We start from the raw sequence: 26109 nt of genomic DNA, 5'->3' as shown, positions 1-26109 counted from the left end.
TTTGTCACATTACCTGACTCCCAATACTAAGGCAGTAGCGGTTATGTTGGATGCTGCAAAAGCGTTCGATTCCTTCGAATGGTCCTACCTTATCGCAGTTTTACAGAGAATGGGATTCCCCCCGATCTATACCCAATGGATACAACTTCTATATACCAGGCCAGTCGCTAGAGTACGAATAAATAGCTATATATCAGAAGTATTTGAGATTGAACGTGGAACATGACAAGGATGCCCCCTTTCCCCCTTATTATTTTCCCTTGCATTAGAGCCGCTTGCTTGTAAGGTCAGATAATTACACCATCACTCTGCATTGCAATTCCCAAGTTGGCCACTGCACATCTCACTCTACGCAGATGACATGGTGCTTTATGTAAGAGACCCAGAACAAAATTTGACGTCCTTAATACGGGAATATATTCAGTTTGATGGACACTCGGGCTTACAAATAAATTGGGACAAATCCTCCATTATACCTCTCACTGACTCTACTACTTCACATGAAGTAGAATTTCCACTAGAATGGCAGACTGACCCTCTCAGATACTTAGGGGTGTGGTATCATAGGGACCCAGAACTGGTTATATGCGCTAATTATGGCAGAGTCATATCTGACATAGAAGATAAAATAGACAGATGGGTACAACTTCCATTCTCGCTAGCTGACCGCATGGCACTAGTAAAGATGGTGATATTACCTAAACTGCTCTACTTATTTAACAACATTCCTATACGCCCACCGATGATAGTCTTCAAAAGAATCACGACTATGGTTTTGAAGTTAATATGGGCGGGGAAACAGGCGAGAATCGAATTACGCACGCTAACACTACCATATGCTGGAGGCGGCCTAAACGTACCAGATTTTTATTTGTATTACTTATGCGCAAAAGCACAATACGCTACCCACTGGTATCATTAAGTTCCATACCTTACTCATACAGCGGTGGAAAAGGGAGATGCGTCTCCGATCCCGTTGGACGCGATTGTCACACATAAAAGGCCACCATTACATGAGCGTGATATAAACACCATTGACACAACTGTTGCAGCGTGGCACACACTAGGAAAACTAGCGAACAAATTACCTTTATATGCTCCAGCTCTCCCACTTCACCATCACCCTGAAATATCGGTGACAAACGAAAAGCTGGGTATGGACTTACTAAAACAAGTGGGAATAATCACTATGGGTGATTTGTACACAGATGGGGTCTTTAACACCACCCAGGACCTGTCCTACATTCAAAACCAATCACTGCTATTTCAATTCAATCACCATAGATTAAAGAGGGCTGTACAGGATTTATACCCAGACTTTCCCAAAGAGCCCGCACAGTTACATACACTACAGCATATCATCACATCCCCTAATACCACACACTTGGTATCCCGACTCTATAAACTCGCGCAAGATGAAATAGGAAATACATCTCAAAAGGCTATGGATAGATGGAATATGTCCCTGTCAGATCCACTAACAGAAGACGAATGGCTCATGACCTGTACTCTAACACAACTGTTGACGCCGAACGGGAACCTAAGACTGCTTCATGTAAAATACATACACCAAACATATTACACACCAGCCAAACTTCACAAATATGGTTTAAGAAAGGAAGCGAAATGTCTTAGATGTAGCTATGATCAAGCTGATTTTTTACATCTGGCATGGAACTGTGTAAAAATAAACGACTATTGGAAAAGGGTTACGGGGATGTTAACAGACATGCTTGAAGTTCCAGTGACCTGTACTGTTAAGAGTTACTTGTTGGGGCTAGTGACAAATGTGAAAGCTTTGAAACGCAAATTCTGCATGATAGCTTTACTGCTCGCGAAACGTAGAATATCCTTATGCTGGGACAGCAGACAGACACCATCCATTAAACAATGGATTGCGGACATGGCATATTGTCAAGACACACTACGCACGTATGAGGAAAAACTACCAGCCCGATCAAGGTCACATGATTACTGGGTATACCTCACAGACTATTTAAGAACTCAGTCGACGAACATTGTTGATGAATAGAATAATGCTGTGAGATGTATAAATCTGTCATCCAGAAGCTGATGGCTATCATTCCCTCCAACTGCTTCCCCGTCCTTATGTACTGCTAGCATCAGCTGAGTGTCATCAGCATAGGAAGTTAAACTCAACCCACGAGATTTGATCAACCTCGCCAAGTCCGAAACGTAAATGTTGAATGAAGTTGGACTTAGCGAGGATCCTTGGGGCACCCCACACGGGAGAGTGAAGACAGGTGAATAGAAGGAGCCTAACTTTACTGACTGGGTGCGGTTGGTAAGGAATGAGGCTAGAAGGTCCCTAGCTGTGTGGTTGATGCCTAAGGTTGAGACACGGTCGATCAGGGTCGCATGATCGACTGTGTCAAAGGCGGCAGACAGGTCCAGAAGTATAAGGACTGCAGCGCCGCCTTGATCTAGAATAATCCTGATCTCATCGGCTGCCTTTATAAGGGCCGTTTCGGTTCCATGACCCTGTCTGAATCCGAATTGAGTGTCGTCCAGGAGGTGGTTTTCGTTGATAAACTCCGATAATTGTCTGTTCATTAATATTTCGAACATTTTGGATGGGAATGGGAGACAGGCTATAGGTCTGTAGTTCGGTGAGGCTGTGGGGTCGAGGGTGGGTTTTTTCAAAAGGGGTTTGATAACTGCTTTTTTCCAGATGGAGGGGTAGGAGCCTGTGAGGAACATGGAGTTACAGATATTGGTGAGAGAAAGGTTTATGACGTCCGGAATGAGTTTACGGATGGACGGCGGACAGGGGTCAAGAGGGGATCCTGATCTAGTGGAGGAAATTAATTGAGAGATCTGTTCGGGGGAGACCTGATGGAAGTTTGAGAAAGTAGTGGTGGTGGAGATGATGGGGGTCAGGATTCATGGAGTTGGGATAAGTGTGAGAAGTGAGAGCCGAGTATATAGTAGTGACCTTACTTGCGAAAAAGTTGGCAAGAGAGTTGCAAAGGTCTTGTGAGGTGTCAGCATTTGGACAGGTGGGCGGATTAGAGAGTTTATTGACAACCTGGAACAACTGTTTGGAAGAGTTTTGAGCAGATTCAATTTGTGTTAGATAGAAGTTGCTCTTCTCTGAGATAATGAAGCGTTTGTAGATGGCCAGAGCGTCCTTGTAAGTTTGTTTGTTGCGGGAATTGTAGTATTTGCGCCAGTGTCTTTCTAGGTTTCTACAGGGTTGTCTCTGTAGTCTGAGGGCTTCCGTGAACCAAGGGGCGGAAGGTGTAATTCGATCAACTTGGGAGGCGCCAGAGAACTAAAGGTGCAATGTAACCAGTCAAGGTAATTGTTGGATGCTGTACCGGGGTTGGGGTGAGCTCATCAAGGGAGTTGGAAAGGGTGGTTGTGAGTAGGGGGATGTCCATGTTTTTCTAAGCTCGAGTGGGCTTGGGAATGCGGGCCTTGGACCGCGGGGTTGGGGTTACGGGGCTGAATGGTGTAGAGTACTGTGGCATGATCTGTCCAGATGAGGGGGATGGCAGAGAGGAGGGTGATATCGGTTGTTGATGAAAAGACCAACAAGATTGTGTCCGGCTTGATGAGTGGGTGTGGTAACTAACTGGCAAAGTCCGGCTGCTTGTAGATCGGTGGTGAGGAGGGTGGTGTCCTTATCGTTGAGAGATTCTAGGTGGAAATTGAAGTCTCCTAGTATAGTATAGTCGGGGGCTCCCGCTGAAGACTCTATAAGGTTGTCTAGGGCTGAAAGGAAGATTGTTCGGGGCCCGGGCGGGCAGTAAAGAAGAGTGCCTTTAAATGATTGATTGTTGGAGAGAGCAATGGAGTAGGTAAATGCTTCACAGCCCGAGGGGTCAAGGACTTCTATTTTGGTGTTGTAGCGATCTCTGTGAATGATCGCTAGGCCACCTCCCTTCCTGATGAGTCTGTCCTGTCTGAGAACAAAGTAACCCTCAGGCATAGCAGCAGAGAAATCAGGCCCGGAGGAGATGTCACCCCAGGTTTCTGTTATAAATAGGAGGTCTAGATTCTGGCTAGTTGTTAGCTCTAAAATGGTCAATTTGTGTTTGGGGAGGGAGAGGGCAATTATAAGAGCAGCGCAGAAGAGGACGGGGGGGTCTGGTGGTGCCGGGGGGAGCGATGGGACAGAAGGAGGGAGTTCAAAGGTGCATAGAGGGCACTGAGTCAGTCCTGGATTAGGACAGGTGTTTAGGGCAAGTGGAGCACAGTGGGGCCTTTTGGTCAAGGTGTTAATTTCTCTGAGGAATAAGTTAGTGCGATGCAGCTAAGTAGGCGGAAGGTAGAGCCAGGGGGGTGGCCCTGGGCCCCGTCAAGGCGCGGACGGGCCCAGACAGGCTTGCCCTTGGCATGCCTTCGACGCGCCAGCGGCGCGCCCGCTGCGTGCGTCTGCTGCGCGTCAGGGAGGGCATGAGGATTTTAAGCTGGTGAAGGCGAGCAGCTAGACTGCTAACCTGCGTCGTGACCGGAACTGGTAGGGGGACCCTTCTGGCTGTGGCGATCGATCCCTCCACACAAACTGAATTGTCAGCGGTGTACCGGGGAACACCCCAGGGCACAAGATGAATAGTAAGTGATTAGCAGTTAAAGAGTTTGTCAACAATTTAAAAAGGTGCAGTGCGATAAAAGCAGCTAGGGAGCTCTTAACAGAGAGCTTCCGTTGCCGATTAAACAAGGTTCTGGTTACCTTAGAAGTGTTTGGAAGCGACCTATATCTGGTTCTGAGATCCAATGAGTGCCTGCTCAGTGCGCTTGGGTGACTGAATTGAATCCAACAGTGTTAAATGCTGTAGGGGTTTTTATGCTGGTGGAGGCGAGCAGCTAGAGTGCTAACATCCGTTGTGACCGGAAATGGTAGGGGAACCCTTCCGGCTGTGGCGAACGATTCCACCACACAAACTGAATTGTCAGCGGTGGACCGGGGAACACACCAGGGCACAAGAGGAATAGTAAGTGGTTAGCAGTTAAAGAGTTTGACAACAATTTAAAAAGGTGCATTGCGATAAAATCAGCTAGGGAGCCCTTAACAGAGAGCTTCCGTTGGCGATTAAAACAATGCTCTGGTTACCTTAGAAGCGTTTGTAAGCAACCTATATCTGGTTCTGAGATCCAATAAGTGCGTGCTCAGTGCCCTTGGGTGACTGAATTAAATCCAACTGTGCTGGACGCTGTAGGGGTTTTTATGCTGGTCTTTGGCGCTCGGTGCAAATGCTGTCCACATCTACCTCACTACATCGATCATGAGATCTTCAGACACTGAATGAACATGCCTTTGGTGCTCCGCATCAATGCTGCCCACATGTACCGCGTCACCTCGATCATGAGATCTTAAAACACTGAATGAATATTCCTTTGGTTCCAATGCTGCCCACATCTACCTCAATCATGAGATCATCAGGCACTGAAAGAACATGTCTTTGGTGTTCAGCGCCAATGCTGCCCACATATACCTCGCTACTTCGATCATGAAATCTTCAGACATTGAATGAACATCCTTTTGATGCTTGGCGTCAGTGCTGCCCACATCAACCTCGAACATGAAATCTTCAAACACTGAATGAACACACCTTTGGTGCTCGGCATCAATGCTGCCCACATCTACCTCGCTACTTCAATCATGAGATCTTGAAACACTGAATGAATACAGCTTTGGTGCTCGGCATCAATGCTGCCCACATGTACTTCACTACCTCGCTCATGAGATCTTAAAACACTGAATAAATATATCATTGGTGCCATAGCTGCCCACTTCTAACTCAATCATGACATCTTCAAACACTGAATGAACAAGCATTTGGTGTCCGCGCCAATGCTGCCCACAGCTACCTCGCTACTTCGCTCATGAGATCTTCGATCATGAGATCTTCAAACACTAAATTAACACACCTTTGATGCTCTGCACTAATGCTGCCCATATCTACCTTTATCATGACATCTTCAAACACTGTATGAACACGCCTTAGGCACTCGCCTTAATGCTGCTCACATTTACCTTGATCGTGAGATCCTCAGACACTGAATGAACACACCTTTGGCGCTCTGAGTCAATGCTGCCCTCATCTCCCTCACTACGTCGATCATGACATCTTCAGACACTGAATAAACACACCTTTGGTGCTCGACGCCAATGCGGCCCACAGCTACCTTGCTACTTCGCTCATGAGATCTTCGATCATGAAATCTGTGCCAATGCTGCCCATATCTACCTCTATCATGACATCTTCAAACACTGAATAAACACACCTTTGGTGCTCGAAGTCAATGCTGTTCACATCTACCTCAATCGTGAGATCCACAAACACTGAATGAACATTCCTTTGGCGCTCTGAGTAAATGCTGCCCTCCTCTACCTTGCTACTTTGATCATGAGATTTTCAGACACTGAATTAACATACCTTTGGTGCTCAGCATCAATGCTGCCCACATGTACCTCGTCACCTCGATCATGAGATCTTAAAACACTGAATGAATATTCCTTTGGTTCCAATGCTGCCCACATCTACCTCCATCATGAGATCATCAGACACTGAAAGAACACGTCTTTGGTGTTCAGAGCCCACATCTACCTCGCTACTTCGATCATGAGATCTTCACTGAATGAACACACCTTTGGTGCTTGGTGTCAATTCTGCCACATCTACCTTGATCATGATATCTTCAAACGCTGAATGAACAGGCATTTGGTGCTTGACGCCAATGATGCCCACATCTACCTCGCTACTTTGACTATGAGATCTTCAGACACTGAATGAACATCCTTTTGATGCTCTGCGCCAATGCTGCCCACATCTACCTCGATCATGATATCTTTAAACACTGAATGAACACGCCTTTGGGGCTTTCCACCAATGCAGTCCATAGCTACCTTGCTACCTCGCTATTTCGCTCATGAGTCCTCCGTCATTGAATGAACATGCCTTTTGTGCTCGGTGCCAATGCTGCCCACATCTACCTCGATCATCAGATTTCTAAACACTGAATGAACACATCTTTGGTGCTCAGAGCCAATGCTGCCCACATCTATCTCACTACTTCAATCATGAGAGCTTCAGTCACTGAATGAATACGCCTTTGGTGTTTGGTGCAAATGCTGTCCACATCTACCTTGCTACTTTGATCATGAGATCTTCATACACTGAATGAATACGCCTTCGGTGCTCGGCATCTATGCTGCCCACGTGTACCTCGCTACTTTGATTATGAGATCTTCAAACACTGAATGACCATGCCTTTGGTGCTCAGCGCCAATGCTGCCCACATCTACCTCGATCCTCAGATCTTCAATCACTGAATGACCATGCCTTTGGTGCTCTGCTCTAATGCTGTCCACATCCACCTCCATCATGGCATCTTCAAACTCTGAATAAACATGCCTTTGATGTTCAGTATCAATGCTGCCCACATCTACCTTGATCATCAGATCTTCAGACACAGAATGAACATGCTTTTGGCACTTTGCACCAATGCTGACCACAGCTACCTCACTACCTCAGTACTTCGATCATGAGATCTTCAATCACTGAAGGAACACGCCTTTGGTGTTGGGATTAAACAAATTTTTTAACAACAAATGTAAGAAATGATTCAAAAGGTTGGGATTTTGATTAATTATCATATACTGATGTGGATGCATTGTGATGTCAATGTTCATAACTATTTTTTTTCTGTTTGGTACAATTTATTGTGTATTCTGGTTATATTTTGCATTTGAATCGTTAAGGTGTTTTAAGTCCATGATTACTTAATCTCTGTCTTTGAGTACTACTATTTCCTGGGTATGCTCCTTTGTTAGTATACTGAAAGGCTGCATATCTCATTGTGGGGTCTTTGTTTTTTTATATAATTTTAGTAAAATGTAATGTGTTAAAAAATATTTGTACAGGTTTTTAGTTGGAGCTGGAGTTGAGCAATGGTTACTCATTCATTGTGTTTCAAAGGAAATGTTGTGTTGTACTTCTGAAGGAGGTTGGTAGCAATAGTGTGTTTCATAAATGGTTTGCTGTGGTTACCTCTCACGGGCAAGCTGCTTGTGAACTGCAGTTGGAGATGGGGGAGGACTACCACTCCCAGCAGCATCCTGGCATAACGCCATGCCCGGAGGTGCAGAAAAGGAGTCGGGGCTTTCTGCAGTGCGGGAAGCTGCTTGTGAATTGCCAGGGGAGGGGGGAGGACTACCACTCTCAGCAGTATTGCAGCAGAGCACCCAGAGGCACAAAAAAGGAGCCAGGGCTTCCCGAGGCATGGGACGCATGCGGGCATTCCCGGGCCAAGGGCACGCCCGTCTGCACCCGTCAGCATCTGACAGAGGCTAGGGTTGGGCCACCCCTCTTTCGTTGAGAAGTCATCATGGGTAAGCGCAAACTCCTATGTAGTACTGATTTGGATAAGGCTAAGGCAATAGTACCACGCAATTGTGCTTCTATTATATCTTATCTAACAAAATCAGTTGGGGCCTTCACAAATGAGATTCACAATGTAGAGGAGCAGCTAGGCTTGGGGGCTGAGGCATCATCTATTAATACTCTCCCTACAGTAGTGCCACATCATGTAACGTCAAGCGTAGACACTGACATTGATATAGCCGTGGAGGAGAGTTCCCCCACACAGGCTAAGCAAAGCTTGTTGACTCTGCCACAGGATCTGCTGTTCGTAGAAGGGGGTAGACTTGCCAGGATAACATCCCCTGTTTCGAACATGGCCCCCAATCAAAAAAGGAGGAAAAGAGGCTCGAAGCTGGGTACAATTACAACTGAACTACCAGCTCAGGAGGTGGGTGAAAGAACCTCAGCCACGGAGGGTCGGCTGCTTTCTCACCTTAATACAACAGTGGCAGACTATATTCAGGAATTAATTGAGACACTCCCTAGGACATTTAGGGAGGATTTAATCACTTGTGTTAAGAATGTGTTAGAAGGTATGATGGAGAAGTTGTCTCGACTAGAGTCTCAATTGTTCAAACTGGTGTACTCGAGCCCCTGGGTCAAGGATAAAAATGTTACGTATAACGTGCCTAAAAGCGTCTAAAACATCTGACACATACAAAAGGTGGCATCTACGAGGGGGAGTGATATAATACCCTACATCCTGGGCCATTAAAACCTGACAAGGGTATCTTAGGGAACAATACTGAAACTAGATAGGTGGTCATCAATGGAAATAATAGGTGGTCCTACTGGCTGTCAGAAACCCCATACCTGATAGAGCCTAGTAAATCGCCCATACACTGGTCTGTTCCCCGCGGTAAGCTTCACCTACCACCCAGGGGTATCCATTGGTAGCAGTACTAACAGGGGTGCCCATTTCAAAGATAACACTACCAAAACCACAGAAGAGCTCATCCGCAAATTAACATTTTGGTGTAAAAAACTATTGTATGGGGGATCAGAGCATCCTCACGCATCATAATGGTCAGGTGGGAGGTATGGGTTGGACGGTGTCCTAAACTCGAAGAGAGTGACTGCATCGTTATCAACTTTAACCAGATTAATGTAGCCAGCTGGCTATTTCAAGAAGATTGTAATCAAGGCCTGGGTGGATTTAAAGCACTCCCTCTGGGTTATTTCTATCCCCCAATATCGGATGGGCAGGCCAAAGACCCCAAAGCTATGTCGCAACAATCCCTAGGGTTAGGCAGTAATGGGCCAGGTGTTAGATCTAAGAACAATGATGGTTTTCCCCTCTTTTTGGGCACTCAAACTCAGCTAAGAGAGAGCAGTGGAAAATAGACTTGAACTAGCAATAAATTCACCCTTTGAGTCAGCTAGATAGCAATGACTGACTAATCAATTGTTCCCATGAGCATGGACAGTATATGGTCAATACTAGTATCTCTACTTTCTACCCCACAATGGGGGAGGAGGCTAGAACAATTGAACACTCCAAGGTACTTAGCTGGAATATAGCGGGAAAATAAAACAAAATTGATTACGCGAGGTGGCATGATTTGTTAAGGGGAGAGGTGTGGCGCCGCGGCCAGGGCGACTGACGCTGGAATCTGGGGACCACGGTTCGATCCCCGGCTCCGGCGGCAGGTCAGCCCAGCACCATGTGACTCTGGGCAATAGCTCGCTTAATCTTCCCGACGGCCCCCAGCGCCTAGAGACCCTTACGGGTGATTGTGCGCTTTACAAATGTGGACTTTACTTTACTTTACTTTACAATGTGGTTGGGCTCAAGAGACCTGGGTAACTGAGAATACCCTTTGGATGGATGGTTATACAACTTACTCTGAGCCCGCATGGCCTTCTGTAGCTGGTAGGCCAAAGGCCGGTTTAACAACCTTAATTTCCGGAAATTTCATAGGTAATCATTGCAAATTGGATTCTGGGTCTGGTAATTATCTAGTGTTTCAGATCACACCTATTAATGAGCCAAAAGTTATGTTGTTTACTTTTATAAATAATTTGAAAGAATCTCTGTGAATGAACATTCATGCAGTTTAAATCATTTCCTAGACTCATACAGGGAAAAGCAAACTACTCCATATTCGGTTATTATTTTAGGAGATTTCACTATTCATTTATGTTCCAAGAATTGCCATGTCACCGATACTCTTGGCCCTGGTAATCACTCAGAGACACATTTTGAACATATACAAGAAAGCAGTTTTTTAGAGGATACTTTTGGCCTATCAAATCCTAATTCCATGAATGACAAGCTTGGTGTCACCTCCTTTAAGGTAAGGGGCACAAACACTACAAATTATGTTATTTTTTTTAATACAGCCTTGGTACCCCTGGGGTTAGTCTACGCTGCCAAATGTTCACACTTAAGTGATCACAATCCCATACGCCTCACATTAACATGGGCCATCAGGGTCGCTCCTGTCTCCAATTTAACCCCTTGGCTGCTGGCCTGATTCCCCTGCTGTACTGATGGGAGGGAGGGCGCGCACAGCGCCCCGGTGCTCATGACGAGCTCAGCTCGGCATGAGCCACGGTTCTCGTGTGCTCATGACGAGCTGAGCTAGTCACGGCCGCACCCGTTTCAATAGAACGCTCAGCACAGCGGGGGAATTATCCCTGCACCTGAGCGTTCTAACCACCGTGACGAGCTGAGCACACGAGAACCGTGGCTCATGACGAGCTGAGCTTATCATGAGCATGGGAGGGGTTTAAGGCAAAGGACCAAGAGAGGTGGTTTGATCACAATTGTACAGTTGCCCACCAAAAGCTGCTCTCCACAATAAAGCAAAAACCTTAAGATAAAATGTTAATAGCTGCACTTAGGAAAACTTATAAGCTGGCAATACGTTCACGTAAAACAGATATTAAACATGACGCTGGGAATGATTTACTGTCCACGGACGGTATTAAGAATAGTGCCAAGTTTTGGGAAATTGTCAATAATCCATTGTTCTATGATACAAAGGGCAGCCCACTGGATTGTAATATTCCGGAGGAGCAGTGGATCAGCCACTGTAAACACATATATGGTGACCAGGACGTGATCAGCGAGTTGCAGGCACGCCCCTCATGGTCGAAACGTATACTTTGGCACTCACCGAAAAGGAAGTAGCCATAGCCATTACACAAATGACAAGTAATTAAGCTCACGGACCGGATGGTGTTCCGGCAGACCTTTTTAAATTAAATGTGACATTATGGTCAAAATTACTAGCTCATGTTTTTAATATGTCCTGTAAACGTGGCCTGCCAAGATCTTGGTCTCAGTCAAATATTGTTCCAGTTTTTAAAAAAGGACAGAGAGGATACCCACAATGTTATTGGCCAATATCGCTGATTGGCTTAATGAGTGCAAAGTACTATCAAACTTGCAATACAGGATCAGAAGAGGGAGGGGTACCAAGGATCAGTGCCTAAACCTGCCTTTGTTAGCAGGGAAAAACACCATTGCGAAGAAAGGGACAATACACCTGGCCTTAATGGATCTGTCCTCGCCCTTTCACCGGGTAAACAGATCCAAACTATGGGCCTTATTATTGAAACTGGGCATGGATAAAAACATTGTAAAATGTTTTGTCCGATTTGCATAGGGACCCCACAGCCACAGTAAGATTTGACCAAAGAGGCAACCACACGCAGGGAACACGCATCATCAGAGGACTTAAACAGGGATGCATTTTAGGTCCCCTATTGTTCACCCTATATAATAACAACCTAGACTCAGTTCTGGGTGCAGCCAGCAAAGATATCCCACATGAGGAGGAGCGGCTTATACCAGTGCTTTTTATATGCAGAAGAGGCCGTCTTATTTGCATGAACAGCAGTTGGCCTACAGTGTCTTTTAAGCACCTTTGCTGATTTCATGATATCATTGGATTTAAACGTAAATTTCTCTAAATCTCATACTATGATTATGGGCTCTAAATTTAGAAGACCCAAAACGCACTATTGTGAAGGAAACAAAATAGCTAGGGTAAATTCATTTTCGTACTTTGGTGTTCTATTTGATGATAGGGGCACATGGGTACCGCAAAGGAAAGCCAAAAGAAACGCCATGGACAGATCGACAATAGAGGTTCTTGATTTTGCACGCAGTTAGGGGCGTAGCCTGTACAAGTGATGCTAAACATATTCAGTGCAAAATGTACCACTATTTCAAACTATGTTTCTGAAATTTGGGGATATAAGGAAGTTAAGGATCTTCAAATAGTGGAAAATACATTTTTAAGAAATCTTCTATCAGCGCCACAATCAACACCTTCCTATATCATCCACCAAGAAACTGGCATTAGTTTTGTCTCAGATTTAATCGGAATGGAACGCTTACTCAAATGGATAAGGACCTGGATTAATCCTGAATTAGAAATGAACCATGAGCTCATGCGTGATTGCCTATCCTTAGATTGAGCAAGTAGTATCCCCTGGATGTGATGTCAAAAAGATAGCAATGCTATCAGGACGCCCAAGTTATTTAATTCCAGAGATCAATTATTGAAGGAAGATCTGTCGTGGGCTAAGAAATCCTACCTATACTTGATACATGCTTAAAGAGAGGATAGAGAGTTGATGAAACCCACAGTACAAGACCATCAACTATTGAAAACAAACCGCCCAATGGAACCCTATTTAGCTGTAGTAACTAGCCCCCTTCACCGTTTCCTTTTAGTAAGATTTAGATTCAGTCAGTTGCACTTTCTACTTGCAGACCCCAGGGGTGGAGAAAGGTGGAGGATTTTGGACCTTGCACATGTGCAAATTTTTCCACTCAGGACACTTTGCCCTTTGTCATGTTCTGCGAGCATTTTTTAAACTTTTGAAAACGTTTGATATTACCAATTTTAAAGGGCAAAGGCTTTCTGCATGTAAGGCCAGCCCTAATATATGTGTAGATGTTAAATAATTTCTGGGAAACTTTTAACTTTGTTAGTTTTTTGGCTGTGGCGGTCAGAGTAAGGAAAAAAAAGAGAGAACCAGGTTGATTATTGTGCCCAACAGAATTTTAAAATTCTAATTAAGCAAAGCCCTTGGTCTTGTTTTATTGTTGTTTTACAAATTAATCTTTGTAGCATGCATTTATGGTTTTAATTAACCGAATAAAGTGATCATGACTGACTGAGTATTAATTGTCGTAAGAGACTTTACCTACTGTGAAGCTGCTGTGACCAGACTTCTTGTCTCTCTACTTTGTCTGGTTACACAAGTTGCTCCTTGACCTACTACTGACGTCCCAACACCGCCTCCTGTCCTTTCCTCCAGAATTACTGATATTAGAATTAAGCATGTCAAGTCTACTGTCACTTTGCAATTGATTGGTATCAACCTGCTCACCTGTGTAATGCTTTAAATCTAAATTGCGAAATGATTCAAATTCAACAATGCGTGCAGCTGTGAATGATGGGATCTACATGTCTCCCTTGAGAGATACTATGAACAAGTAGGTACGGAGATCACTCCATTCCTCTTTGCAGAGCACAGCGATGGTCCCTATGGCTTCATCACAATAATTAGAAGCTAAAATATTTCTTACACAAATTCAAACAATAATTAAAGTGAAATAAAAAAAAAATCATTTATGTTTTCAGATATGAGGTATATCAAGAAATCACAAATTAAACATTTCAATACAAAATTCACTATTCATGAAAACATGATAAGTTTTTTGAAGTGCATTTCATTTTTAGAAGCCCTCTAGGTGTTGCATTTCTTTTAAACAGCCTCAATGCATTTCGGGTAACACCCTTCTTCAGGGGGATAATGGAGATACAAACACATCTTCCACGGCCTCCTGCCTGGACACAAAGAAAACCAACTCAATTTACTATCTTTACCTATTTGCTCAATGTAACAATGATTTGTTATCAATGTTCGCAATTGCTTTCGACAGGCCATCATCGAAAGTGTGACGTAGAACCAGCTTAATTTTAAGTACAACTCCCAGTTTCACGATGTTGAAATCATGCGTGAGTGCAAGAAATCTGTGAAGTGACTAAGGGGCATATTACCAAGCAATAGCGATAATTATCGCTATTGCTTGGTTAGCGGGAAAAAAATATCGCCGAGCACCGAGGAGTTTTACCGCTGAGATACCTTGATATTATCAAGGTTTATCTCAAAAGCGGTAAAAATCCTGCGAAATGCATGAATATCGCTGAAAAATCAGCGATATTCATGCATTATCGTGACAATGCTCCTAGCCATGTTATCCATCTTCCATTGGATAACATGGCTAAGAACCGCTTTTAGCAGGCGTTAGCTTTTGGAGATATTCGCGCTTAGCGCAAATATTTCCAAAAGTTGTTAATAGGAGTTAGAGATGTTAGCGACTGTTTTCAGTCGCTAACATCTTGGCACGCCCACTTTCCATGTCATTAGCGATAATTATCGCTGACATGCAAAGTGGGCCCCTAAATGCCCGCTATCGCCTACAAGCTGTCGCTAACTGGTGTTAGCGACAGCTTGGTAATAGGGCGATAATGCCCTTGGTAATATGCCCCTAAGTGATCTACATGCTATACTCCCGCTACTAGGAGCTTTATGGTACATAAATATGTAGCTGAAAGGATGTGAGTCAGTGGATGATCAATGCTTGAGCTGTGATATGGGGCCAAAAACGTTCACGCTCGCTTAACAAGCCGGGTACCCCTGGGTCTTCTCTATGAGGCTAGAGGGCACTCTGAATCTAAACTGACTGACAAGGGCTCCTGCTATGTGAGGAAACTCACGGTCACTATAGAAAAAAGCATGAACAACCCTAGAGTGCTGCGTGCTGGATATATAAACAAATGCCCTGCCTATCGGACGTCTTCCATGTCTGAGGCCTCGAGGCCAAGAAGGGATCCTGTGGAGAGACAGGATCAAGCTACAAACTATTCTACGCTTATAGCTCGAGCAGCGTCCTGGGGCCGAATGTTCAACTGCTGAACTCACCAGCGTTCTGTGCATCGTGTCTACGTCCACATAACCCCGTCATGACGCTGGTGCATTAAGAGTTCCTTATTTAACCTCACTTCAGTAACACCCCTATTTTTAGATTGATGTCAATAAACTTTATTGTTCATTGTGAAATCTGTGATAAAAACAAATGTACGCTCAAAAACGTGATGGTACACGTTTGTGTCACCTGTAAAATTGCCCATGGGATCTGGGTCTAAAAAATTAAATAAAAAAGGAATAAATAAAGGATGAATAAAGAAAAGATATATAGAAAAAATACCAACGACACATGTGTGTGAATTTTGGCCGGATAATGTGGAAGTACACTTAGGAGTGAGGGAAGTCTCAATGAGTGCGAACAGTGATTTACAATAAGGTTGACAGTACATCTAGGGTTACATATGTGTGGCAAATAGTATATCAGGAGTACATTTGACTTATATATAGTACATATTCAGTATCCTAAAGAAAACAAATCAATTCACAGTGGTCATTAAGACCTTTTGGTTTCAGAGTACCTAAGTACTTGATCCAAAAAGTTTCCCTGCACGCTAGTTGCGTGTGCAAGTCTATCCCTCTGCGTGACACGATCTTTTCTAAAATCATAAAGCGTAATATTGGGATTGTATGTTGTAGGCTGACCCAGTGCTAGGCATGAATTAGTATTTTTAGTTCTAATCAAGCTTTTATGTTTGGTTATTCTGACTTTTACTTTACGTGATGTGCGTTCTTCATAAGTCATTCCACAGGGACACTTGATTGCATAAATCACTCCAATCCGAGGAATGTATTAAAACAATCTTCTTGCCACTATGTGGGTGTAAACATGTGTTGCTGATCATCGCGTTCCCACATTGACCACAGTTCCAGCATTTCTTCATGCCTGTGTGTGTGCATGATTTCTTCAAGACTTCGGACTTCAAGATTTCTTTAATATTTTAAGGTTGCGTGTGTGCGATCAATGGTTTGTCTGTGAAATCAGCTTCTTGTTCCAAAATTTCCCATCCCTGTAAAATGATCTGTTTCATTTTTGCTTCTTGATAAGAAAACTTCAACACAAAAACCTCTCTCTCACTTTGGGATCTTGGTGTTGGTGAGAGTCAATCCTTGAGGTTTTTTTGAACAACACAATTTCAGGCGGTGTTCAGTATTTCCAAAGGGTCTCCTCAATTGATGTTTCTATCAAATTGCTCCTGGATCTGTTGTTCTGGGTGTTGTGCATTAGATGAAATTATTTTTATGCGGATTAACAGAGATACCGGTAGATGTTTTAAGGCTTTGGGGGGGGGAACTTAAAAAATGGAGTGCATTGTTTCTGTCCATGGGTTTTTTGTACACGGATGTCTGTAAACCCATGTCAGTGTTGTTGATAAGAATGTCCAAAAAGTGAATCATGTTTTGATGAATGTGATGAGTAAATTGGATGTGTGGGTTCTGTTGATTTAGTTTGCTGCTGTCCTTCTACAATGACTGGCGGTCACCCCTCCAAATGACCAGGATATCGCCTACATATCTCATGTAAATGAGAAGACTCTCCTTCCAGTGATCTTTGTGAAGAAGATGCATGTACTAAGAATGAGCCATGAATATGTTTGCATTCGTGGGAGCCCCAGGAAACCCCATGGATGTCCCGGTCCTCCGTAATAAAAAGTCCTTGTTCCATGTACATAGCTATGATACAAGGAACATTGTAATAGTTGTAATAAAAACCTTTATTCATGTCATTTTGTTGATTGTTACTGCCTCCATGCCCTTCCCATGGGGAACAGATGTGTATAAACCGCCATAACGATTGTATGCATTCTTGTGCATTTTGGGGAGCATGTATATATGCGTTTTTTGCGAAAGTGTAGTGAATAGAAAGGACCTGGTTGTGTAATTGTTTCATCCCATCTCTTCAGCATGATCCAATATTGTGGATAAGACAGACATGAATTCTTTGGTGGGGTCCGATTCTAAGCGAATATAGGTGTCTTCGTTGAAGACATGTTCATCAACTTTTCTGTCATAGAAACCTTTTTCATTACCACAATTACTCCTCCTTTGTCAGCAGGTTGGAAAATGAGATTATGAGTTTTTTAGAATGCTACATTCTTTGGGAGTGACGTTCGTACGCTGTGGTGATTGATATTTGATCGATTGTAAATCCTTTTTACTAATAATTCAAAATTGTCCAAAGTTTTGTGTGAGAATGGTGCTATAAATGTTCTTTCAAGCTTGAATTTCTCTGAGTGGTTACTGGTCGTCAATTCTTGTGATAGAGATATTGTGTGGAAAAACCATCGCAGTCTCAGCTTCCTCATAAACTTAAAGAACGCTATATCACTTTCCAAGGTGGTAGATGTGTAAGTAGGGATAAAAGCCATGCCCTTGTTGAGTATGGTTATTACTTTGGTACTCAGTATTCTTTGTGAGATGTTCATTACTAAGTTTTCTAGTAAGTTTTCTTGAGGGTCTGTAATGTTCTGGCTGATTCAGCTATTCTTATTTTGTCCCCTCCTGACTCGTTGCCTTTTGTGGTTTCTCTCTTGTCGGGTGGATGGTTTGAAGTCTGGCCCTGATCCAAAAAAGCCTGTTTGCCACTGGTGGTTGGTGTTTCACTTTCCGTAGTTCTTGATGTGTTTTCTTTGAGTTCCGGGAGGAGGCCGTGGAAGATTCATTTGTATCTACATTAGCCCCTGAAGAAGGGCGTTACACGAAATGCATTTGGGCGGTTTCAATGAAATGCAACACCAAGAGGGTTATTTACGGGGAGGACTAGTGTTAGGGGTTGGCCACGCATCGTCATCATTGTGCGCAAAATCAAAATGGAGTTAGAAGCGTATAAAGGATGGTCTACAGAGGCCGAGAGAGCATCATTGGGGCACAGAGGTTCTTCAAACAGTACCACGTCCCAGATGGTGTCCTGTTGTCTGTTAATAACAAGCATTTTCAATGCAATAGGTATTGCATTTGGGAGCACTTAAGCTTTTGCCTTTTTTTCATGTGTTTAAAAAGCAACACATATATTAAATGCATTGTTATTTTAATGCCAGCAGCTCTATCTCTCACAAATGCAAAATCACTTCAATGATGGCTGCACCCCTTTCTTTAGACACTGAACACTCTATTAAGGATATAGTGAGCAGCATCGAAAGAAAGGGGTGTGGGCAACATTAAAGTGGGTACTTTCACCCAAAGAGATAAAATATATAATTAGGAAATCTTCTGTAGCATGGCTCATAAAGTGAAAACGCTTGCCTGTTAAATAAATAAATGCAGCCGCTGGAGTGAAAGCGGCCTACGCTGTAAAATAAATAAGTAAATAGGCGCAGCCGCTAAAGTGAAGGTGAACTACGCCGTAGATTGAATAATTAAATAAGCACGGCTGCTATAGTGAAAGCTGAGATTTAAATTTAGATGTTACCAATAATATAAAAGCGTGTGGCGTGCTGAGATGTTGTGGGTGGAATAGAGGAAGGTCATTAACGAAAAGAGTGCTCACCAACTACATAACGTAGACCGTGTAACTACAAAAATTGAAAGTCCAGTCGTTATGGGAGGTTTCAAATGCAGACACGGTGCTACCAAGGAGGCACACTAAGCCTCTTCACAAATAAAAAGCAATAATTTAACAAAGACTGTAACATGAGCCAAATGAAAAGATTGGGGGAAATGGGCGGAGCTTCTATGCCATACCTCAATACAGAATGCCTCGCAGAACAGCACATGGAGTGCCCAGACTCGAACTAAAAAGTGACCGAAATCACCAGAAAGGTTTTTAGAAGCTTTTACCGGTGGGTGCTGTGGAGTTTGATAATCAGCCCTTGAACATTGTTAATAAAATTATATTTGGGAAATCATACATTTTAGGCACACAGTTTGAATAGGCCTAGGGATGTCTGTATCTTGTAAAGTTCACCACAGCCACATGAAGATCTGAGTGGTGTCATACTCACCACACGGCAAAGGGCCATTTCAGGACTGAATGATTGACAGGAGCGATATTGGACTGACGCTGTTTTAACCCCTTCAGTGCTAATGACAAGGGTAACTCGTCATGGAGTTTCCATTGATTTCAATGGAAATTACATGGGAATCAACAAATAGGCTTAGCATCCAAGTGGTTAAGGTTGTTTATGGGGTAATCTGATCAGTGACAGGCATGTTGTATTATGAAGCCCTTGTTCTTGTTGGCCCAAAATTGAAATCAGTTGAGTGAGTTGGGGGAGCTCCTGAGCAGACTGAAGACCATCCAAAGGAAATGGCCAAGAGATAAGTGTTGATCCATCAAAACCTTTATCACATGTGAGGGCCTGGGGCCATAAGGCAAGAAATGAAGAATGGACATTTACAAGCAGAAGGATAGAAATAACAGGGCCACGCTTTCCATATATTAGAGATGGGCAGTCCAATAATGGTCATGTTAGGAAGGTGAACAGCATAGATTAAGTGGTCGATTATGATGCCGTTCGGAAAGGCTGCAAATAGGATTTGCGTCTGGCGAATCGGATCCAGAACCCGTCTTACCGACCAATTTGGAAAGGTTTCCAAACTACCTATTACAATGCTTAGAAAGCGTTTGGACTGTCCCACTCGGTTCCAAATCCGAAGTGGATGGCATTTGGAAAGTCTGAGTCGTTCGTATGTGTCTGCGGGCCTTGTTTCAGAACAACTCGGAAGCTTTCTGAATGACGTATTACGATGTCAGATTCGGACATCCTTTCCGAATCGGTTGTTCTGAATCAGATCAGCTGTTGGATACTGAATTTGGGGGCCCTAAGCAGCCCCCGTTCACCCGAGGTCTTCCAAATCAGGCCTGTGGGCATAACCATGAGTCCTCTCTTTTCAACCATACAGGGTGTGGTAGGAACTAAGGGGTGCCCACCATAGGATGCACGATTTCCCCCAACCACCCCTTTCTTCACTGGGAGCCTGTGTATTCAGTCCGAACACAGACTTCCATTGAAGTCAATGGTAGTCTAACCGAATGGTATCCCTAAGCATCGTAATCGGTCAGTCAGACTCCCCAAAGCCAATTCGGTTGGAAACAATTCCGAGACCGATTCGGTCAGAATGCTTCCGACAAACTTCGTAATCGACCCCTAAGTGTGATCGCCTGTCATAACATGGTCACCACTCACCTAATTCCAGCTTCCAGAGAGGTCTGTGGAGGTTGGCAAGTGTGAAGATAGTTTTCTTTTTCTCTGGCCCAATATCCCAATGTTCCGTCACGGCCCCGCCCGCTCAATAGAACGCGCCGCGCAGGCGCGCTGAGCGGGCCGTGACGGAACCGCTCCATCACCAGCGCAGCGTGACCGAGGCTGGTGACGGAGAGGTTCCGTCACCAGCGCCGAAGGGGTTAAAAGGTGTTAGATGACTGGTTTGGTCTACTGTACCTCATTGATCTCAACCAGTTCAGAATCTTCATCTGTACTAAAATCCGTAACACGCAAGCGTTCTTCGTTGGTTTGTCCTCGCTGAAGGCTCATTTTTCTCATTTTCTCTGATGTTTTACTTAGTCTTTCATCAATGCTTTGTCTTTCTCTCTTCATTTCTTGTTCAATCTGTCTCAACCTCTCCTGACGTTCCTGTTGTCGCTTCTCTTCCTCCATCTGTTTTTGTTTTGCCTCTTCTCGCTGGTTCCGCTCTGCCTCCGCCTCCAGCTGCTTCCTCTTTGCTTCCTCTTGTTCTCTCTTTTGCTGATCTCCTGCTAATTTTCCTGAAAATGGAATCACATAAATTATAAGTATAGATGTCAGGACATGGTGGCATTACAATATCCTGTAAATAGATTAGAAGTTTCTATGCTAAGTGTTGCTGACTCTCACAAACTATACAATTACTATAAAGTTCACTTAAGCCCATATTGTGACATAGCAGCAAAACACAACACACATACTGAATGCCAAGGAAACATTTTCCCACATGGATCAAGCACTAGATAAACTATGGGCAAGTTATTGTGCCTCTATAATGCTTCTTCTTACAAGGAGAATGTTATCAAAATGGTACATGTTTGTAGACGGCTCATGGAGACACCTGAGATCCCATTTGGCTTCATTCGGAGGTGTGCACCATTTGTACGTCTTGCCCCGTGAGGCATGATCTTTCATTTCTCTTGTCTGCAGGTTGAAGGTAAGCACCTCCTTGTTTGAGGGCTGGTGGTACTGAAGAAATCGGTTTCTTTAGATGGCTTTGGATTTTCACAAACTCTTTTAATTAATGCAACTTCCTCATACACTTCATGCTGCACATGGTGGAAAACCTAGGTTGTCTTCCTTGGTGGATATGTTTAAGAATATAGAATGTTACAACGCATGCTAATACATTCCATATTATTACAAGGTGGTCGTTACTATGACTGTGTTGTTAATATGCGATGAATTTACATCGCAAGTGATTACAAGTACTTGCACTAGGGGTTGTGCTGGACTTAGGAATAGTTTAATTACTATTTTACTCCAGTTTGCTCAACAGTAGGGAATATGATGGAATTTATTTCCAATACCTGAGCGCCCCCTAGTGCAAGTCGTTGTAATGACTTCCAATGTAAACGCATTGCGCACTAACAATGCAGTTGTTGTAACAACTCTGTTGTAATGGTATTATTATTATTATTATTATTATTATAAACACTTATAGAGTGCACTGCAACCCTACGGGCATCCTGGCGCTAATGGTAGCGCAATGTAATGACAGCGTTGTAAACACTTTTTCCCTATTTTTCATTCCTCTTTAGATTTAGCATTGGGTACTGCAAGTGTCTTAGTGCAAAATTCTAAGCTCATTCAGCCATATTGATGGTGACATGTGTGGCTCAAGGGTGAAGCACACTGTCCAGGTTCGGCTCCCGAGCCATTTCCCTAGCACCCTCAGCTAAATGACGGGCCACTTAGGCCAGTGTTTAATTAAGATATTTTGAGTTTGAGTGAGTTCATAATGGCTGTCAAGCTCAGATTCAGATCCAATAGTGGAAGTTTTATAATTTTGATAATGTCTTCTAGCTCCATTGAAGAAGTAAGTGGCTTTGGTAAAACAAAAAGTGATGAAATAGATTAGGTTCAAGTGGCTTTCCTTTTAATAAAGAAATCTGTATACTTTTCCACTCTACAGCCTGTGCTGATGCCAGCTGTTCTCGCTCGAGGAGGGTAGACGAGATGGTGTGAAGAGTGTTTGAGATTACATGAATGGCATCAAGGATCTGATGCACCAGTGACAGACCTCCAGAACCTGACGTGGTGTGCTTGTCATATTGCATACCTTTGGGGTCAGGGTTCTATTTCCTTTGACTGGAGGGATTTTTGAGATCTTGTGGCCCTTTGATATGTCTGGGACATTTGTGGCTTGCTTCCTCCAAGGTCCCAATTTCATCCAGTGTGCCTTAACTTCTGTTCCGACCTTCCATGGTCTCCTAAGGCCTCTAGACTTCTGTCGGAGAATACATTTCAGACACGTGCAGCTTTATATCCATACTGCAGGTGCGCTGTTATTAATCCTAGCAGCAAGAACGAACAAATAAAGGCAATTCCATCGCTCTTGCTAGTTAGTTTTAGCATCACCACCTACACTTTAGAGTCTTTCTTCTTTTTTGCAGAGCGCACTCATCACACAAGTTCTGGACCTTTCTCATCTGAAGGATTTAAGTATATCCCAGCTAGTGCAGGAATAAAACATCCCTGAGCTCCTTCTTCACAGCAAAGAAGTTGTAGCCCTTGGCGGGACTAGTTCACCCCGCTGAGAGGAGAATCTCAGATGATGAAGCATTCCACCTAAGGTGGGTGAGTGATTTCGTCCTGAAAGGGATTTCTCCTCAATCCACTAGAGATTACCTCTACTGTTTTCTTATGCCTGATCAGGCACTCCAGACCCAAGGATTTATTTGTTCTTTTTTTGAATGATACAGCTTACCAGGACTGTGGTAGACAATCACTTCATCTACCGAGCCTCATGGACTGTCTGTGTTCAGAGATGTGATTCCTGCTCTGCCAATTGAGATGGGAGCCTGGAGCTTGTGCTGAATATCTGTAGGAATTAACAGTCTTTGATGCTATTGAAACAGAGGAATTTAGAAAGTCAAAGTGTGCAGGAAGGGAACTGCCAGCCAACAGCTGAGGGCAGAATCTGCATTATTTAAGCTTCCACTTAGAATAGTGGTAAAGTTTTGTAAGAAGTTGGGTTATTGATTGAGAGGAGTGGAAGCCCCACCCAGACAACAATATCCCTGTCAGCCCCATCAGAATCTTTACCGGACACATGGTAACGATCAATTACAACAAAAGTAACAGGAACAGCTACATCGCTTACCTCGATAACAGCAGAGCAAAGTTCGAGGGCCAGAATCAATGAGCTTCACCATGTTGCAGCGCAACCAACATCCTGAAATCGATGGATCACATTAAAGACTCGATCGCCCCTGCGCGATTGGAAAATACATCCACTACACTACTCCTACTTTTCGGGGACACAGGCAACTCACATCAGGGTCTATGGGCTGATTCCACACAGCGTACCCCGTACATCAAATCAGTGACTTGTAGAAAGGAGATACAAGATAAGGCTTCCAGCTGGACCCAGAGATCTAGATAGTGGGACATCCCTGAGGATGGGATTGCCCCCAGCTGGCGAGATTGCCATGTCGGTGGACCTACTGCGGTGATCTGGAGTTGCAGTGCGGGGCTGGCATGCATCGCTACCACCTCGACATAGCCGAGCCTGCTCTTGGCAGTTCTCATCATCACGCAAGGCAGCAAACAGGAGCTAGAGAGCCGAACGTCTCAAGTAACCATTTATGCATATCGCCCGGGAAGCGGGACGAGGCTGGGCCATTTCAATACGCAGAGATGCTTGGGACCAGTGCGTCTTTAAGATTTGGGCAGAGACACAGGTTCTGGTGCCTCCCCCACCCTGCTAGTGAACGACCATGAGTAGAGGACACTGAGGGACCTATTAATCAGGTTAGTCAATGCGCGCTACATAAAGGCAGACATGACTGCAGGTTCTGCATATAACTTGTGCATCATTTGGAAGCGAGGCTTTTGATCAATGGGCCCAGGTATGACCCCCATCCATCAGTACTGATATCACTATGAGCACGCTTGACACACTGAAACAACTCTCACCGGGGCACAATACTAGGAGCACAGAGAGGTACTCTTGATTCCGGGGTCACATGGGTTTTCCATAGACTAACTGGCAAAAGCTGGAAACCCATCTTAGAAGCAAAATTCTCGGGGAAGTACTTCAGTGCCTCTACAAACCACTCAAAATGGCAGCAACAGCTCCAAACAGTGATAAAGGACTAGCTAATCAGGGTTTGATTAAGTAATAAAGAAACATAGGACTTCCCCATAGGATTCATTACTTGGAAAATAAAGAAAGCACCAATCTCCACTATGTTGGTAGATATAAAAAAAGGACCACACCCTAGGAGGACACTTAATGGAAAGTGAAAGAGGACTACGTTGCAAGAATAGGTCTAGACAGTAAACAGGGCGGCCATCTTGGACTGGCACATTCTAAATGGATGGACTCCAAAAGAACACAGACAACATCCTCATATCCTAACCCAACATTTACAAAGGTGAGAGTTCCGTACATCATCTCCTCCCCAAGGGGTAAACCAGCGCATGTACCCCAAACGGTTTCTCACCCTATTACAAGCTTAATCCAACATTATGCAGCACACAGATATCCACACCTATTTCATTAAATACCCCCCTAACCTTACAAAAAAGCAGCTAGAGGATTGAAACATAACATTTGAAAAGCGCACCCTGAAACCCCATCCTCATATTACTACTTCTCAAGTAACCAAGGGCATATTACGAATTACATCATCTTCTATACTAAAAGAAAAGCTCAATGGAGAAAAGCCTTTCTCACTCTACTCACAGTCACCACAATGAGGAAAACAGAGCTCAGACTCGCGCTATCTATCATCCCCTCCCCATTATACAAATCATCAGCTACAATCACTGTTTATCATAATGGGATCATCCTTATGCAATCATAGGACCGTAACCTAAACCTTCCAGACAATATCTTTCCTCGCATCAAGGAGCAAGTTACAAGAACACACCCCACCCCCCTAGCCAATCACAATCACAGTTCAATTACCAACTCCCGATCTGATTCCACATTAATGCAGGATTCCAAGCTGTCCCCCGTACGCATACACCCAACATAGACCTAACCGATGCTTGGGCTAAGAGCAACACATACCACCCTAAACCCCACTTGCACCCTAACACTATAACCACTCTTACGGCCCCACTCACTCCCCATACTCCTACCACCCCTCAACCCACCGTACCTCCCCCGCCAGCTCCTGGCACCAATACTCCCACTGTCCCACTCACTCCCCTCAACCAATCCATCACACTTACTCAAGGCACCACCCCTCTCCCCTATTCGTATTCCTCCCCCTACAACAATATTAATCCCACAGGTCCAAACATACATATAACCCGTACCTCCCATCATCTTAACGTCACAACCGTCACCTCCATCACCACTTCTTCTACCATAGTCCCTTACACAACCCACATCCAGACCCCACCACACACGGCCTTTGCACTCCTCCTCTCCATTGATAACCACACAATAAGACCTCAACACAAAGATAACCACACAGAAAGATCTCATCACAGAGATCCAGCATACGACTCCCCCTCAAAAGCCATACTGGACATAACCACACCTCCCTTTCTCACAACCCATCCATTAAATAAGAAAATGCTCATTCCAGACCCCAGACTAGACAAGATATTACTATCTC

At 44.0% G+C, this 26109-nt stretch overlaps 1 protein-coding gene across 1 annotated transcript in view; it reads right to left on the bottom strand.

Moving 5' to 3' along the window:
* LOC144819179 (uncharacterized) overlaps positions 1–26109 on the bottom strand; it is a 237018-nt gene that overhangs the window by 100504 nt on the left and 110405 nt on the right. The window contains exon 3 of the mRNA XM_078677151.1: positions 20729–21051. Coding sequence (XP_078533277.1) covers positions 20729–21051 — 323 coding nt within the window. The remainder of the gene's footprint in view (positions 1–20728; positions 21052–26109) is intronic.

The sequence above is a fragment of the Lissotriton helveticus genome, chromosome 2_1 (genome assembly GCF_964261635.1).
Source record: "Lissotriton helveticus chromosome 2_1, aLisHel1.1, whole genome shotgun sequence".
Classification (NCBI taxonomy): domain Eukaryota; kingdom Metazoa; phylum Chordata; class Amphibia; order Caudata; family Salamandridae; genus Lissotriton; species Lissotriton helveticus.
Note: the sequence above shows the minus strand (reverse complement) of the source record. Positions and strands in the feature narration are given on the sequence as shown.